General features: G+C 37.0%; 1 protein-coding gene across 1 annotated transcript in view; it reads right to left on the minus strand.

Moving 5' to 3' along the window:
* DISC1 (DISC1 scaffold protein) overlaps nucleotides 1-19,562 on the minus strand; it is a 478,298-nt gene extending 458,736 nt beyond the window's left edge. Inside the window, exons 1-2 of the mRNA XM_056814629.1 lie at nucleotides 19,559-19,562; nucleotides 18,413-18,949 (exon numbers count right to left, since the gene is read on the minus strand). Coding sequence (XP_056670607.1) covers nucleotides 18,413-18,949; nucleotides 19,559-19,562 — 541 coding nt within the window. The remainder of the gene's footprint in view (nucleotides 1-18,412; nucleotides 18,950-19,558) is intronic.
* Nucleotides 19,563-19,849: the final 287 nt, after the last annotated feature.

The raw sequence follows: 19,849 nt of genomic DNA on the forward strand, positions 1-19,849 counted from the left end.
AAATATTAGTCTTCCTGACTCTAGGCCTGGCATCCTATCCACTAAGTCACCTAGATACTCCTAGATATATAGAATAGTAGCCAATTATTAGAGAGATGGTATTTCCCCAGAAATTCAAAGCCTCTTCAATAGCCTTGCCAATGCTAGTAAAAGGACTTTGGGTTATACACTCAAATGAGCATGATGGGTCTTAAGAAGGTTTGTTTTTTGACTTGTTTCCAATGATTCTACACACAGAAATACTAACTAATATTCTATTGTCGAAAAAGAATAAACAGATCCTAATAAGAGGGAAAGATCTTAATTATTAAAATAAATATGTATATGCATGTATTTATAGTAAGAAATATTAGTTTATTTATAGAGGTAGAACAGTAAGTGGAGCCCTGGAACTGGAAGTAGGAAGTAGGAAGTAGGAAGACCTAAGTTCAAATGCTGTCTCAAATATTTGTTAACATTTGGGCCACTTAATCTCTTTCTACCTCAGTTTCCTCAACCATAAAATGGGAAAATATCATCTACCTCCCAGAGTTGTAGTAAGGATAAATTGAGACATCTGTTAATTGTTATTGCAAAACTTAAAGAGCTTTTATTATTATTTTATCATCATTATTATTTTATTTTTATTATTAAATATTATTCTTGTGATTTATAATTGCAGACAGGAAGTAAACATATACTATGAAGTTTTAGGAAGCAAACTTTTCATTATATACATCATTAAAAAGGTCACAGAAATCACAAACTAGACTGCACAGAATGAATGGCAGTCTTCATGGCTTAAGAGGTTCTATAACAACTTCACATATAACTCAAAGGATTGTTATGGGGAAAGTGCTTTGTAAACTATAAAGATCATATAAGTAAAATAATTATGACAGTCTGATAATTGAATATATGTGATCTCAGATAATATGGGTACCCCCAATACTCCCAGTCACAAACAATGCAGATCCCAACCCATCCATATCATCTCATTATGTGCAACTTCTGTCTTTGTCCTCCAGAAAGGAAGACAACACAGGAGGGTCTCCTTCTAGTTCCCCTCTTTTTTCAGATTGCATGTTGATAAAATTTTCAATAATCATTTTCTGACATTTTGCAATTCATATTCTCACCCTTCTTCCAACCTCTTGTCTTTCCCCAAGACAGCAGGTAATACAGTATAGGGTATACATGTGTTATCATATGATACATATTTCCATGTTAATCATGTTGTAAAAGAAGATACACTAGAGAAAATTTTATGGATGAAAGAATGGTATGCTTCACCTCTGTTTCTATACCTCTGCAGTACAAGGGCTACCTATCAGTTATATCTTCCTCTGGTGATGTGACCAGCTCAACTCTATCTCTAGCCATCCTTTACATCACTTCTCTAGGACAATTCTTTATTGGTACCATGGCATAGCTTGTGCTTGATATACTTCTTCTCATGCTGGTTACTCTCTTTTGACCATCTCTCCCAAGCAAGGGCGATCAAGTACCCCAACAAACATGCCTCTGATTCACTTGTACTTGTCCTATCCCAGTTTAAAACAATTCCCAACTTGGTGAATTGAATCTCTTTGCCTGTCTCCTACTCTTCCTTGCCCTCCATTCTCCAGTCTCACTCCTACTCTTGCCCCCTCTAGAATGCTGACTCAGAAATCTGTACTTTTCTCTCTTCCTTTTTATGATAATGCAACACCACAACCTCCTAGGAAAATCTAGCCTGTATCAGTTCAAGGCTTCTACCCAGCAAGTAGGTTAGGGAAAGTCTTCAAGCCCCTGTGTAAAGCATCCCCTTTTCCCCTGCGGATATAGATCCTGCCTCACTGACATGCAAGGGATGCCCAAAACACTATAGTGCCTCAGTGAGATTCAGATTAGACAATGAGACTGAAGAAGGATATCTGAATCTGGGATTTCCTGTGCTTTTTTTTTTCCTACTGTGAAACAAAAAGCCCTATTGACTCTGGCTTCTTTAATTCCAGTGTAACAACAAGAGCATTATCTTTAGACTGAAAGTTCTTTGACTCCTACGTTTTCTGTGAATAATGCTGAAAAGAGAACACCCAAAGGAATAATGAAGCCTTCAGCCAAGGCCCCACAGCTTACCAAATTCCTTGCTCAGTGAGAATGGCTTGCTGGGAGCATCTTGAAAATGTTTTAAAGGGGGCTCATAAGCTTCCTGGTTTCATTGGGAAAACAGCAGCAAAATTCTACCTCAGTATTGAGCTATTTTTATTCATTAAATCCTCATTCATAGTGGTTTTATTAAATGAGTTTGAACTGTGACCATTTCCTCTTCTAAGCCAAAATACCTGAGAAACCAAGGGAGATGCAGAGTTACTGTGCCAAAGGGAAAGGACCATAGAAGTAACTATGTCCAGCTAGAGATATTTTAAGGTTAGAATGCCCTCTTTGGGTATAAAATTATACTAGCAATTTTAGCAACAATGATTTCTCTGGAGAACTCACAAAGTATCATGAGTAAGTGGAAGAAAAAAATCAAACTGAATGCATTGGAAATTTTTAGACAGTGCTTGTCACCAAAGTAAAGTGTAGACCCAGGGAAATGTCAAAATGACAAATCAACTAAATATTCATGTTGTTCCACTGTTGACCAGCAAATCTGTTATGGAAATCTTGCTTTTCCCTGTTAAACTGAATTATTCTTTCACAATATACTATATGTTCATATACTCCTTTTAAGGACACTGGGTACTGAGCTAATAAGACTTTGGAGGAGTCTCCTGCAATGGCATACTTATCTTTACTACCAGTCATTATAACCATAATAACTACTCACATTTCAAAGAAGTGAAGAATTTGAATGGTGTAAGGAACCTGTGGGGCCATCTAGTACAGCCCATACATGAAAGTTATTACCACTAAGACATACATAGCAAATGGTTGAAGAGGCCAGAATGTAGTAGGACTACCATATTCCTTTGCCTAGAAGCTATATATGTAGTTTGTTATTCCAAACTTTCTTAATATTGTCCAAGATTATATTGATTGTTTTTTGCTTCCTCATTACATAGTTGACTCATTTTGAACTTAAAGTCCATTAAAACTCCCAAATCTTTTTCTTAAACAATTTCTACTGCCAAGAACTCCCCCATCATACACTTATAAAGTTAATTTTTTTTGTTCCTAATTGAAAGACTTTATATTCTCAATCTGCATCCCATTGAGCATGGGTTCTTAAACTGGAAGCTGTGAGCTTGGCTTTTAAAAATATTTTGGGGGGCAGCTGGGTAGCTCAGTGGATTGAGAGTCGGGTCTAAAGATGGGAGGTCCTAGGTTCAAATGTGACCTCAGAAACTTCCCAGTTGTGTGACCCTAGGCAAGTCACTTAACCCCCATTGCCTAGCCCTTACCACTCTTATGCCTTGGAATGAATAAACAGTATTGATTCCAAGATGGAAGGTAAGGGAAACAGGCAATTTTCAGATGAAGAAATACAAACCATCTCTAGGCATATGAAAAATTATCCAAATCAATACTGATTAGAAAAACAAACATTAAAAATTACTCAGGTATCACATCAAACCTATCAAAATGGGGAAATTATGGTAATGTAAAAAAAAAGGCATCAAAAAAGCTTATTTTTAACAAATAAAAAAGCACCATATTCCTAACTAATGCAAAGACCTTTTTCAAAGAGATCTGGATTCTCTCTACTAAAAAGAAAGTCCCTGCTGTTAAGGAGCAAACAAATATGAACAAATAAGGTATACTGAAGGAGAGGGGGTATTACAAGATAAATTGTGGTTAATCTCAGAGGAAAGCATCTTAGATTAAGGAGGACTAGTGAAGTCTTTTTGTAGCAGACAGGACTTTAGGTGAGACTTGAAGGAAGCCAGAGAAACTAGGAGAGGAAATAAGGAGAGAGAGCATTCCAAGAAGAAGAGGCAACCAGTAAAAATGCCGCAGTCAGGATATGGAGTTTTCTTGTTTGAAGAACAGCAAGGAATTCAGTGTCACTACATCACAAAATATGTGTAATGTTGTAAGATATAAGAATCCTGGAGAGTTACGAAAGGGTCAGGTTGTAAAGAGCTTTAAAAGCTAAAGAGAGGATATTCTATTTGATCCTGCAGGTAATAGGGTTCACCAGTCAGAATTTACAGAGATGAGAGATAGAACATCTAATATGAAGAGCTTTCAATAGGAGATAGATCATTTGTTGCTTAAAAACCCCATCTTGGAAAATCACTGCTGCATAGGAGAACTCAAAAGGAAAAAAAAAAATCATAGAAATTTAGAATAAAAAACACCAATCTTCTAGAGTGCCCCTCTAATAGACATATTTAATATCCACTCTCTTTTGACTCTTATAATCTTGTTGCTAATCCCTATAGAACATAGTAAACAAGGCTCTTCTATATATAAACAAATTACTAAAGTAGAACAGGTGTCAATAGCATTTGAAAACAAGATCTCCTGGGGATTAGCCAAAGATGATCCTCAGATAATCAACGATCTTGATTCACCTCAGTTTATATAGAACAATAATCTGCTTCAAGTAAATAGGAGAATATATAATACTCATGATACCCTACATTTGTCAGTACTGTATACCTTTCAAGACTCTTTCAATATTACCTCTTTTGAAAGAATGAACTTTGGCAATCCTAAAACATCAAATAGTTTTTTTCAAAATGATCCTAGGATAAAGTAATAGAACTTGTCAAGTTTCTTAATCTAAATTCTGACAATATTACCTATTCCTTCTTTCCTTCCCCTTCATGACATCTTCAAATGACTCATCTCAGAAAACATATTCCCTATTTGTAAAGCATGCCATCTATGTCCAAATCAAATGCAATTCAAGTATTTAATTCAACTTTTCAAAGAACCTATTATGTAATAATAATAAAAATAATAATGTTTGTATAGTGCTTGCAAACATTTTATCGTTTCCTCACAATAATCGTGGTAGGTGCTATTTTTACCCCCATTTTACAGATGAATAAATGGACATTAAATTGCTTACCCAGAGTTAGACAGCTAGTAAATGTCAGAAGTAAAATTTAAATTTGGGTCTTTCTAGCTCCAAATCAAACCTCATTTCCATCGAACCACCTAGCTACTTCATATGCCAGACACAAGTGCTAGGTACACCAAAACACAAAAACTAACCTTATGGAGCTTGTTCTATATATTCATCCAAATCACTGGTAAAGATGTTCACCAGGTCAAGATTAAAGAAAATTTCCTAGAATATTCCACCAAAGGCTTTCCTCCAGGTTGACATGTTTTTCTTACCACTATTGAGTATTCAAGTGATTCAGAATCAATAAAACTACACTATCAAGTAAATCATATTGCTCTGTCTTATCTAAGAGAATATTATAAATTCCTTGAATAATACTCAGGTAGTATGTATGAAACTTTATATTGTCAAGGCTGTGCTAGTGGTATGAAGGCCTTGGCCATTGATTTCTAGCAGTATCAAACAGATCCTTCCTCAGAACCTTTTGCATTACTCCTTAGTATGGTAAGTGAAAGCATCTCTATAAAGGAGCCATATTTTGTATTCACAACATAATTTCCAATAATATCACCTGGTTGAGTATAATAGTTCTAAAAGAATAAGTAACCACCTCAATAACTTGGCAAAAAGCATTGGAGAAAATATTCTGGAATATATCTACCTAAATATTGATATTTCCTTAATCAGATTGAACTCTTAGTAGACTTTGAACTCAGTGTGACTAGTATAACACAGCAGCTGCCCTCTTGAAAAAAAAAAAAGCAAACTAATTTTAGAAGGCATTGTAAGGTATGTTATTCAGGAAGGTGCCAAATGATCATCCAACTCTGATTATACTACATCTAGAGAGCCATGTTCCATTCCAGGCATCACATTTTAAGAAAGCAAGATGTTGAAAGGGCTTTAGACTATAACATATAAGGAGAAGTTAAAAGAATTGGAGGTGTTTAGCCCGGAAAAGGAAGGCTTGGAAGGAATATATTAGCTGTCTTTGAGTATCTTGAAGAGCTGTCATGTCTAAGAAGGATTAGACTTGTTCTGCTTGGCTCAAGAGGATAGAACTAAAACCAAAAGGAAAAATGCAGAGAGGCAAATCTCAGTTCAAAGTAAGGAACAATTTCCTAATGATCACAGCTGATCCAAAGATAAAAGAATTTCTTCCTTGTAAAATAATAACATAGCTCTTTATGAGGGTCTGTCTAACTACTTGCCAGGGATATTGTAAAATGGATGCTTATTTAGAGGCAAGTTGAACTAGATGACCCTTGGGATCAACTGTAGTCATTTACAGTACCAATATAAGTACTCTTCCATCCTGAAATATCTTGTCATTTCCCCTCTGACTATGATACATCACTAGGCATTTGCTAGCATCTGAAGGCAAAATGACAGGAGCTTCTATGACAGGTTCCGACTTTGTTCTCTGACAATTTGAACATACGCTTCAAGATGGATCTTCTTATTACAGAATCTGTAGTCTACATTCTCAATTCAGCAAAAAAAAAATGTAGCCATCTACAATCTGAGGAGAAGAAGGAATATTAAACATATAATAGTTTTTCACATTTATATATCATTTTAAGATTTACATAGTGCTTTCCTCATAAGAATGTCATGAAGAGGCATAGCAGGCTTCTGTTCAAATTCTTTCTTTCCTTTTGGTGGCTCCCAGTAGAAGAAAGATTGTTCTACATAATAATCCCAGGATATAGATAGGAGTGACATCAAGGTCTTCAGTAAATGCCAAAGAGGCATATGATCTGCTCAAGTTCTATATTAGAGTAATTGAAAGTGGAATTGTGGTACATGCAGTTGTCCAACTTTAACAAGCCATTCTCATCCATAGAAAAGGTGTTGTGCCAGGCATCAGGCAAGAGAAAAATTGGTCTCCATTTGCCAGTCTTTTTATTACTAAAAAGAATCCTGTAGTTGGGATCAATGTTTTCATCAAAGTGGAGAGCTCTTTGTATGGAAACTCTTCCACAAACAGCTTAGCAAGTCATCTGTAGCTTAAGATTTTACAGTTTGCTGTGTGGTGAGAAGTTAAATGGTGATGGTATTGGTGATGAGGAGGATGAGGAAGAGGATGGTAATGATGATAGCTACCATTTGTTTATATAGCACTTTAAAGTTTGAAAACCTAGGTTTTGATCCCATGCTTTTCTGACCCCAAAGCTGACCTTTATCCACTATATCATGTTGCCTTTCATAAACAATAAAATACAAAAGAAATAAAATACTAACTATAATTCAAAGGAATTTTTAAAAACCTACCATTTCCCCTTTATTATATGTACCTTTGTATCTATCAAAGTACATGGCATATCCTAGCCATACCAGATCTCAAACTATATTATAAAGTGGTAATCACCAAAACAATCTCGTAATGGCTAAGAAACAGAGTAGAGGATCAATAGAATAGATTACATATGTAACACACAGTAGTCAATAACCATAGTAACCTAGTGTCTTATAAACCCAAAGGTCCCAGGTTTTGGTAGAAGAACTCACTATTTGGCAAAACTCCTGGGAAAACATCATATGCCAAGATAAATTCCAAGCAGAAACATAATTTAGAAATAAAAGGTGATGCCATAAGCAGATTAGAGGAGGATAGAAATAATGAAACAATTTGTTACCAAGTAAGGCATTACAAGATCAAAAATGGATAATTTTGATAACATTAAATTGAAAAATGTTGTACAAACAAAACCAATACAACCATAACTAGAAGAGAAACAAAAAACTGGGGGAACAATTGTAGCAAATATCTGACAAACACCTCATTTCTCAAACATATAAAGAACTAAGTCAAAATGCATAGGAATACAAGTCATTCCCCATTTGATAAATGCTCAAAGGATATGAATAGGTGGTTCTCAGATGAAGAAATTCAAAATATCTAGTCATGTGAAAAAATGCTCCAAATCACTACTGTTTAAAGAAATATACATAAAACTACTCTGAGGTACCACCTCACATAGCAAATTGGCTAATATGGCAAATAAGGAAAATGATAAACATTGGAGGAGATACAGGGAAATTGAGAGATTAATACACTGTTGGTGTAGTTGTGAACTGATGCAACCATTCTGGAGAGTGATTTGAAACCAGACCCAAAGGGCTATAAAATTCTGCATCCCCTTTGAACCAACTATACCACTACTAGTTCTGTATCCCAAAGAGATCAAAGAAAGAGGGAGAGGCCCTAGTTATACAAAATATATTTATAGCTGCTCTTTTTGTGGTAGCAAAAAATTGGAAACTGAATGTCCATCAAATAGGGAATGATTGAACAAGTCATGGTATATCATGACATAAGAAATGATGAACAGGCCAATTTCAGAAAAACCTGGAAATATATAAACTGAGGCAAAGTGAAGTGAGCAGAACCAGGAGATCATGATACAGAGTAATAACAATATTGTATTATGATAAATTATGAATGACTTAATTATTATAAGCAATGCAAAGATCCTAGACAATTCCAAGGAATCCATGACGAAAAATGCTATCTGCTGCCATAGAAGGAACTGATGGAGTCTGAATAAAGATCAAAACTTAAAATTTTTCACTTTACTTCCTTCACAAATCTCTTCCTGTATGTGCAATGTCTTCTTTCACAACATGACAAATATGAAAATTGTTGAATTACACATGCATTACACGTGCATTACCCTTGTCAGATTCTTTGTTGACTCAAAAAAAGGGGGAAGAGAGTGAGAGAAAGAATTTGGATTGCAAAATGTCAGGAAACAAATGTGAAAATTGTTCTACATGTAATTTTTTAAAAGTACATGGCACAGTGCTTTAGACTTATTAGACAATAAATATTGGTGGAATGAATATATGTAAGAATGAATGAATGTGGTAGCTCTGTATAAACCAGGTTTATGAAACACATGATGAGAAGTTAGATAATTGAATGCTTAGCTTGCCTTTTGTGAATATGTGATCTAAATCTATTAGGCCTATATTATCTACTTTTTAAAATGTAAATGATCCTAATCTTTTCTCTACACTGTAATCTTTTTGTGTGTGTCATAGACCCTTTTGGCAATCCAATGAAACCTATAGACCCCTTCTAAGGGTAAAGTTTTTAAGTACATAGTATTACAAAAGAAACAATTATGTTGAAATAGTTATCAACATATTTTAAAAATAAGTTTAGATCCCAAGTCAAGAATCCTTGGCATTACAGGAAAATTGTTCAAGCCCTCATTTTCACTTTCCATATAATGGTCTATGATTTATAATGAGGGATCCTAGAGAACATTTCAAATTATACAGACATGTAAAATGTAAAAATATTTTTTCTTCATAGGATTTGGAATTTTATGATCTTTATGTAACTTTCACAAGGAGTTCTTATTGTAATTTTCTAATTTATTTGAACACAGCATTTTCTTTTTCATCTACTTGTTATTTTTCTTAAGTTATTTGACCATTGTAAAAAAAATCTTTCCTTTTTCAACTGACAGCTTAATATTTGAGTTGTAAAGGAAATATTTATAATATATGCAAATTACATACATTCCTCTGTGTTAAAAATAAAGCACAATAATTATATCAAATCATCTTATCCATCAACTCACATATCAATAAGTGACAAATAACAAAAGGGAAAAGCCAAGTTGTTGACGCATGTCATAAGATTTCAAATTTAAACACACACACACACACCCCAACCAAGACACAATGCACTCATTAATTTCCTAGACAATTTTGGGTATTTCACCTTCCAACCTGGAAAAGCAATTAGTCTTCATGCAGTGCCACCTGTCAAATGTGCATTCTTCTATTCCTGTTAGATTTGTATGCATGGGTGAACATGATCGTGTTCATGATTAATATCAATCTGAGAAACATGTAGCCACAGGGAGTCAAAGTACCCACTAGATTCTGTCAACTAACTAAGAGAAGAATCCAGACACACCTAAACACCAGCCACCTGCTCAGGCAAAATATGACAGTTCTGTTAACAGGACAAGGAAACTTTATGCGATGGCTTGAAATTGGTGAAGAATAATCCAGCTGGGGGAAAAAAACAGTTCCTAAAAAATCTTTGCAATGTGATAGCATCTACATAACCTACACCAGATTACTTGCCATATTAGGGAGAGGGGAGGAGAGGAAGGAGGGAGAGGATTTAAATCACAAAGAATCAAAAAACAAATGTTAAAAATTGTTTCTACATGTAATTGGGGAAAATATAGTAAAATATTACCAGGAAAAAAATATTTGCAATGAGGTTCTATGATATCTGATGACTAAAATATACAAAAAAATTGACAGTGGAGGCCCATTACTCAATAAATAAGGTTAGGAACAGTTTCAAAAGAAGAAATGCATGACCCAGCTGTGTGATCCTAGGCAAGTCACTTAACCCCCATTGCCTAGCCCTTACCACTCTTCTGCCTTGGAGCCAATACACAGTATTGACTCCAAGGGGGAAGGTAAGGGTTTAAAAAAGAAGAAGAAGAAGAAATGCAAACTATTAACAACCCTGTGAAAGATTTTTCTAAACTATTAATTATAAGAAAATGTATTTTTAAACAACTAAGATTTCACCACAAATCTGCCAAATTGACAAAGTTGATAAAAGGTAAGAAATGATTTGCAGGCAGCTAGGTAGTATAGTGCTCACTTCAATCTGTTTGACTCAGTTTCTTCATCTGTAAAATGAAGTGGAAGAAGGAAATGGCAAACTATTCCAGTATCTTTGCCATGAAATGCCCAAGTATGTTCACAAAGAGTTGGACCCAAATGAAATAACTCAACAACTAGACAGATAAAGAGAGCATAGATGTTTATATATATTTGGAAATACTTTTTGTTGATAATGAGTAAAAACTATAGTTAATATCACGGTACAATCAATTTTATCATGCCATTCTATTATTGGGGCCCGGCATAAAAGGGTGAGGGAGGACTTTCCTAGAGCCTATAAATCTAGACTACTGAAACAAGCTTTATCTCTATCAAAAATGGGCTAGAACCCAGTGATGAGTTAAGTAGTCAATCCAGGTAACCAAATAGCACCCACCATTACCTGGTATATGGTAAAAATCTCATGAAATCAGAGGACAGGTAAATATTGATAGGAGTGTAAAGGGGGAAGGGAAGGAAGGGAAGAAATAATAGCACACTATAATAAAATAATAGAACACAGGGAACGTTCAGGGAACCACTAGGGTAATATGAGCAGAGAATATCAGGAATGAGAGTACTTGACCTTTGATGGAAAATGAAGCAGCAGAAAGATGGGATGAATAAAAAACTTTATCAAATTCATAGCTTTGCTTAGGTCAAGGAATAATATAATAAGTTTTCTAAACCAAGGATATTAGAGCTAAGCCTACAAATATTTAATCCAGCCTTCATCTGATAAAGGCCATAGGAGGAACACAGCTACAATATGATGACAGATAAATTTCTGGCACATACAAAATAAAAATGGGGAAATTTTCATGTTTAGCTGGGAGAGATTAAAAGGGAAATTAAGTCAAAGTCTGAGCTAGATATTCTCCAAGGTCTCTCCAACTGTCTACAATTCTATTATTCTATCAAATAAAGCCATCAGTTGGCATGCACCAAATAGTGGATGAATATTATTTATTTCATAGATTATAAAATTAGAGCTGGAAGGGACCTCATAGGTCAGTTAATCCAACCTCCTTTTTTTACAGGTTAAAAAACTAAGAATAAAAGAGGCAAATTGACTTGCCCAAAGTTATACAGATGACTTTGGTCTAAGATTGAAACAAACCTATATTGAGACAATCTTTGAAATGATAATTTGTTGAAAAAAGAAAATAGGAGCCTCCGGAATACATCCATACATATGAGAGGCCTGTAAGAGAAACTAAAAGGAAAAGCTACATCAGAGGGAGGGAGGAAAAGAGAGAGGGAGGGAAGGAAGGAAGGAAGGAAGGAAGGAAGGAAGGAAGGAAGGAAGGAAGGAAGGAAGGAAGGAAGGAAGGAAGGAAGGAAGGAAGGAAGGTAGGAAGGAAGGAAGGAAGGAAGGAAGGAAGGAAGGAAGGAAGGTAGGAAGGAAGGAAGGAAGGAAGGAAGGAAGGAAGGAAGGAAGGAAGGAAGGAAGGAAGGAAGGTAGGAAGGAAGGAAGGAAGGAAGGAAGGAAGGAAGGAAGGAAGGAAGGAAGGAAGGAAAATTAAGGATCACATCATCTGTAGCAGGGAATTATTATCCTAGAGCACTGGTCCTGAAAGAAACATGTTATGACAAAGAAAACATAATCCATAACGAACAGAAGAAACCCATCCAAAGAGAATTACATTACTAAGAGATTTTGACTGAGTAGCAACTAATAATAATACATCCCATATGTATAGTGTCTTGAGGCTTTCAAGATGTCTTCCCTACAATATCCTGTGAGGTTGGAATATAAGTATAGAGCTATAACTATAAGTTCTTTTACCTAAGTAGGAGGGCATGATGATGAAAATGACCTAGATCAGAGGTGTCAAACTCAAGAGACAACAGGCAGCCTGCAAAACTCCTGAGTGTGACTTGAAGCAAGAATAAAATATAATTGAATTTAACAAAGTAAATAAAAATACAATTCAACATAAATAATATTAATTTGTGGTTTTCTAAGTCAATATGCAACCCACAAGGAGCCATTTCTACTTTTATTTGAAATCACTGACATAGAGGAAGATCTGACTACTGATGAATTCACCACAGGGATTTACTGAGAGAAAGCAATTCCCAAGAGAGGGGCACCACAACAAGGAGCCTTATAGGGCCCTATGAGGCCAGAAGAGGGATCCTGGTTGTATTGTGGGATACAATCCATCAGGGACTGCCAAGCCTAATACATAAGATACAGCAGTCAGAGGTAGGAAGAAAAAACTCTTCAGATCAAAGCAAACACAGGAGCAAAACCCAGGAGTTCAATTCTAGTTATAGTCTAGCATACTTTAATTGTATTCGTTTAAAAAATAAGGAAATTGAGGCTCAGAAAAGGGAAATAACATGCCTTTAAAGTTATGTTGCTATTAGGTATTGAACCCAGAATTTAAAAAAATTTAATGACTCAAATTTTCACTAAATTTTCACTAATTTTCTAATTCACTAATTCACTAAATCAATTCCTAAATTGAAAAATCACTAAAACTATTCCAAATTAGTGAGGGTTTGCTTTAGTAAGCTTTGTATTTCTTTTGTTGTTTAGTTGTTTTCAGTCATGTCCAACTCTCCATAATCCCCTTTGGGATTTTCTTGACAGAGATTCTGGATGGTTTGCTATTTCCTTCTCCAGTTTATTTTGCAGATGAGGAAACTGAGATATGGTGAAGTGACTTGGCCAGGGTCAAATAGCCACTAAGTGGCTGAGGGTCATATTACTTTGTACACATTTTAAAAGATGTTCTACAATCTATCGTTTGCTTTAATTGAATATATTAATTAACTTATTTTTACTAGTTAATTTATATAACCAGTAATAACACCAATGTGAACAGTATTATTTCTATCATCTATGATAGAGATGGACTAGATTAACTATATAGATACAAGCTAGATTTGTGAGTCCCGTCCAAGCAATATTTATCACTTGGCATTCAAGCATTCTTTGCTCTCTTATTTGGGAAAAGTGGGGTATGGAGAGAGAAAGAGAAGAAGGCGAAGGATCATGGAACATAGATTGAAAGCTAGAAGAGACCTTAGAGATCTAGTCCAACCCATTCATCTTACAAATAAGGAACCTGAGTCACAGGGAGGTTAAGTGACTTGTCCCAAATCACACAACTAGAAAATGAGAGGGTTAAGATTTTAACTCAGTTTTGGTTTCACTGTGCTACAATGTGAGTCTGCTGAGATCACTTCTGGGATCAGGGTACTGGAAATGGCCCTCACACAAAGTTTTGCTTAGGAGCTCAGAATGCAAACTGACTGATTATGATCAAAGCAAAAATAATGGTCTGATACTTCCTTTCATGAAAGTAACTCTGAATTGGTAGCTATTTTTACACTCAGAAACTCCAACTTTGTTCTGTTTTGATCTTTATAACATTTAAAAGATCACGTTGTACCTTGATTCTAACCACTAAGCTTTTATCCAAAAAGTTATAAAATAGAATTCTGGCATGAATAATTCAAACCCCATCTATTTTTCAATCCAAAAAAGTCAACAAAATCATCTCAAGCATAATGAGGGAAAAAACCTGAAAGATTACAATCAACTTTCTTCTTTCTTTTCTAAATTGCTCTATTGAGAATGGTTTCTCTAAACCAGGAACTGTCATTTCCTCTCTGTGACTAGCACAGTCATAGCTTTAAAGCCTCTCTGCCCTATTAGTTTGGGCTATGATTAGCCCTAAGGCCATTACAGTCCTGTGAGGTAATTAACATTTCACTCTGTCCAAACCCCTAGAAGCTTTAGTCTCAAGTCATACTTCAAAATTGGGTTTCCTTAGGAATCTACCCAAAAATCATTTTATAGAGCTATATTAATTGAGATCCCAGTTAAATCACAAAGTGAAAAAATTCAGTCATTGGCATATGATTCTTATCAAGTAAATTGCTGGTATTGTTTTCCTCTGCAAACTTTCATGGTTCTATTTGCAACCTATGCAACCAGCCTAAACCCAATTTTTCTAAAGCATATATCCAATAAATTAAGTGTTATTTATATATTTGAGACTAACAACTTCTTGCATTTTGCATTTTGAGAAAGTGAGAAGGGGTTAGAATTTTATACAGAAGATTATTCAGAAGATTTATTCAGAAGATTACATTTATGACTTAGAGACACTGTGGTGTAGTAGATAAAGGGTTGTTCTTGGAGTCAGAAAAACTTAAGCTCAAGTCTGGCCTCTGAAATCTATTGGTTGTATGATCATAGTCCAGACATCTAATTTCTCAGTATCTCAAGGGAGTTACAAAAGAGTCATTAAGTTGTATTCATCACAAAAGAGAGTTTCCATACTGGGAGTTGCTCAATACTTATTAAATTACAAGTGTGCCCTTTCCCACAAAAAAAAAACTTTATCCTATATTTTAAAAGAATATTAATTAATAATAGTTGACATTGAGACAATAACTTGGTATTTACATACCATAATAAATATTTTAAATATATTATGTCATGTCATTTGAACCTAATGTAACCCTGTAAAGTCCAGCAGAAGTACTAGGGGTCTTATTTTCCTACTTATATTGCAGATGAGATAACTGAGACTTAGAAAATTCTAAATTGCCCATGACCACATTGCTAAGTAAATGTTGGAAGCAGGATTAGAATCTATGTCTTCTTAAACCCAATTCCATTATTTTATCCAATATATAATGCTGTCTTTCATCATCATCATCATCGATAATATTTAAATAGCATTTACCACATACCAGGCAACATCCTAAGTGATTTATATATCTTGTCTCATTTGATCCTCACAATAACCCTAGGAGATAGGTGCTATTATTATCTCTATTTTACAGATGAGGAAACTGAAGGAAACAGAGGCTAAGTGACTTAACCAGGGTCACATACCTATTATCATCTAGATTTGAACTCAGATCTCCCTTGCTCCTGGTTCAGTCTCCTAGCTGCCCCTATCATCATCATCATCATCATTACTCCCACCACTTCTATTTCTCATTGTTTTTTATGAGGTTCAGAAAGAAATAATCTAAGAACAAGTTTTTTTAACACTCTCCTATATATAATGTTTTGAAGATACTGCTCAGGTGGATACATACCTGTTTTTATAATTGACTATGATTTTTATTAATTTTTATTACACTATTATTTTATCAGATTTTTCAGTGGTGCTCAAATAAAAATAATCCTAGAATAAATTACTAGATTGGCATTTTCTCTTATACTTGTTTTAAACTCTTATCTTCTGTCTTTGAATTGATGCAAGTATTAATTCCAAGGCAGAAGAGCAGCAGTAAGGACTAGGCCATTAGAGTGAAGTGACTTGCCCAGGGTCACACAGCTAAGAAGGCCAAATTTAAACTCATGTCCTTCCAAGCCTGACATTGTATCCAGTGAGTTATTTAGCTGTCCCCTTTTCCCTTATATTTAATGTCTTAATAGACTTACAGGGGTGGATGCAATAGCTCTCTGCATTTGACTAAAATTACTATAATCTAAGCTAATTCTCTGTAGGTTTACTGAAATCATCCTAGAAAAACTCCAGTAAGGGAATGAACAACAGGAATGATATCCAGCTCATCCTGTCTCTCCATGATTTTGCTCTCCTCTGTTCTGTCTCTATATTTTGAAATTTCTTCATTCCATGTAGTTTAGTGATAGTAAGTACAATTATCCCTTGCACATATTGACTTTCCTCATCATAGTTTTGATTTATCTATTGTTCTCCACCTTTTTTTTAATTAGTCAACTAAATAAGTGCATGATTCCAGGCAACAGTGTGGCCCATGTTAATGTTCCAGTTCCGGTTCAGTTTACAGATAGAGTTCTTTCCATTCTTATAAGGTCTTTGTTTTTGGTTTGTGAATTTGTAATGTGCCAGAAGTTCACTTTCATTGACATTCACTTTCATCTGACCTCTGCCAGACAATTAAAGTGAACTTCTAACATGGTTCCAGCCACCATGTCTTCCTAAGTAAATTTTTAGTCTTCTCTGGAACGTTGCACACTTTCTGTCATTTCCTTGTATGATGTTTATCACTAAAACCAGGTTCCTTAGTTGCCTTAGATGACTCATGCATCCCTTAGTTTAGAGGCAAAATTGGACACATTGGCTCTTCTGAGTTTAAATCCTGCTAAGTCACCTAACTTCTCTGAATCTCAGGATCATCATCTATACAACGAGAATAATAATGGCATCACCATCCTCATAGGTCTGTTGTGAGGATCAAATGAGAAAATGTATGTCAAGTGCTTTGCAAACCTTAAAATTATTATCATTCTCAATATTCTAACATCTAAGCTTTCAATAAATTGAACTGGCCTCGTATTATTTATTTAATATCTGTCAGTCGGCTTGCATTTATTAAACTCCTATTATGTGCCAGGCATTACGCTATGCTCTGAGGATAAAAAAATAAGGCAAAAATTAGTCCCTGATCCTCAATGAACTCACAATATATTGAGGGAGACATCATGCATTCAACAATGTGCAAACGATAAATACAGGATAGAGTAGGAACAATCTCAGAAGGAAATCGCTAAGATCGAGGAGTACAGGAAAAGGCTTCTTTCAAAAGGTGGAACCTAAACTTGGACATAAGCCAGAGGTAAGGAGTAAGAGAGTCCCAGGCTTGTGGAAGAGCCAGAGAAATCACTGAGTCAAAAACGGAGGTTTTGCATTAGTGAGGTATAACCGTAACCATTTTAGCATCATCTAAAAGTTTGGAATTCCTCCGCAGACACTTTAAAAAGGAACTGAACTGAGTTAATTGAATTCTTCAGAACTAAAAGGCTACCTTAATAAATGTAGTAGCACCACTTCTAGTAACAGTATTATTCCCACCACCTGTCTAGGACTATGTGGCACCCCCTTTAAATTGTTTACATTGGCACGGACTGAGGCTGGTGCCAGGACTACATTCTCTACGACTTCTCATCGTCCTCCTTCTTAATCTTCCTATTTCCATTCTCCTCAATTCCCTAGCTCGATTCCAGGATCAGACTGTAGAGATGGGGGAGTAGAACCCGAAGTGTGGCTAAGTACCGTTCTTACTGATCCAGCTAACCTTGGGGAATCTCCTACCTCCTTCTTAGTACTACCGGACTCTTAAGTCCAGAGTACCCTCCCACCCCACCCCCGACAACGGCCGCTGACGTTGAGAAGGTTGGGGGGTCACTGCACAGAGAAGGGCTCTTGTCCAGTCAGCTTCCTGCGATTGAGCTAAACGAAAACAAACCTCGGAGCAGTTCCCGGGTTAACTCGAAAAGTCACACACCCACCCAAGTGACTGTGAGCGTGGTGGGCAGGGACTTGGTCCAGCCCGATCCCAAACCATGCTGATTTTCAAAGCAGCCTACGAGAGGCCAGGAGCACAGGCAGAGTTCCCTCCTCCTCCTCTTGTTCTTAAACCAAATAAATAAATAAGGGAAGGGAGCTTGGATCCAGAAGATGAGATCGACGGACTCGACACTCTCAGTTTTAGCTCCCTATTTGTCTTTAGGCACGGCCCCACTGCCTCTGTGCCTCAGTTGTCTCCCCACGGAAATGGGGCGATTTGAGTTGTGGTCGTTACTCTTTGCTACTTCCTGAATATCGGCCACTTCTTCACACCCATCTCCCCCCTAAAACCTACTAGCCAGTTTCAGTCTTCGGCTCCACTCCAATCCCTCCCAGAAGAAAAAGTCCCCACCCCGACCCCCTCCCCCCGCCTGTCCCGGGAACGGGAGAGGGGCGAGGGGAGGGATAAGCTGAAGAGAACCCTGTTGGAAGCTCTGTCCTGGTGGCTGTGGAAGTCTCTTACCAGGGCTATGACCCCCGCTGTTGCTTCTGGCGCTGCCCCTCAGTTGCTCTGGGGGCTCGCCCCAGGCGGCCGCAGCACCCCGCTGCCCCTTGCACAGCATCGATTCTCCCTCCGAGCTCTGCAGCCCCCTCCGCTTCCTCTCCTCCCCAGCCAGAGCTCCGGGAGGGGGGAGAGGGGAGAGAGGAGGTGGGGAACGGTGAGGGTGGGCTCCAGCTGGGCTCCTCCTCCTCCTCCTCTCCCTCCGCTTCCCCGGCACTCGGTCGGTGAGGTCTACTCCCCGAGGGAGACCCGGGCCTGGCCCTGCAGCAGAAGAAGCAAGAAACCAGAGCTGGAAGGGAAGTAGTTTGGGGGTGGGAGACAGCAAGAAGACTTCTTCCTTCTTCTTCCAAGACCGCGATTTCCGTGAAATTGCAGAGCTCTCTAGGCGCCCGCCAAGCCCCTCTCGAGCCCTCTCCAACACCCAGAAGCAAAGGAGCTTCCAGGTGGTGTGGGCAACTGTCAGTCTCTCCTTCGGGGCTTTGGAAAGTTTGGTCTCCGCTTTCAGTCAATCACTGAGCTGTGGACCTGGGAAGAGGAGAGGGTGAATTCTATTGATAGGTCATCAATTGAAGAATTTAATTCCAGAAGAGGGAACTCTAATATAAAATTTAAGGATGAGGGAATATGAAGTCTCTGGGGAATGGAGAATAAAAGGGAACCTCCTGGATGCCAAATTTTGGGAAGGGTAAAAAAGTAGATGTATGTTGGGAGGTACATTTTAAAGAGGAAATGACTAATTGAATGAAAAATAATTGTACTGAACAACTTCTTTGTGCCAATGGTGGCATAGTATACAGAAAGGCATTGTTTCATAGCCAAAGTAACACAATGGATAAAATGCTGGGCCTGAATTAAGGAAGATATCTTCCTGAGTTCAAAATCTGGTGTCAGAAACTGTGTGACCCTGGGCAAGTCACTTTACCCTGTTTGCTTTGGGTTCCTAATCTGTAAAATGAGCTGGAGGAGGAAATGGCAAACCACTCCAGTATCTTTGCCAAGAAAACCCCAAAAGGGGTCATGAAGAGTCAGACACAACTGAAGAATGACTGAACAATGCTGCATTCCAGGACCAGAAGACACAAAGACTTGAATCAAGTTATGACTGACACATACTGACTGGGTGACCCTCAGCAAGTCACAACTTCTCAATATTCTAGGTTGCTGTCTAAGACAGTAACAGAAGTAGTGTTAACCTGCACTGGTAGAGGAACTTTCCTCTCCTTCCTCACTTAGCAACTGCCACCAAGAAGACCCTTAGAGATCTAAGTGTTACATCCTTAGGTGTTAGGTACTAGGGATTAATAGAGGCAGTTCAGCAGTTAAGAACTCTGGGTCTGGAGTCAGGAAAATCTAAATTTAAATCCAGTCTCTGATGCTTCCTAGCTATGTGACCCTGAG

This window comes from Monodelphis domestica, chromosome 2 (genome assembly GCF_027887165.1).
Source record: "Monodelphis domestica isolate mMonDom1 chromosome 2, mMonDom1.pri, whole genome shotgun sequence".
In the NCBI taxonomy this organism is placed as follows: Eukaryota; Metazoa; Chordata; class Mammalia; order Didelphimorphia; family Didelphidae; genus Monodelphis; species Monodelphis domestica.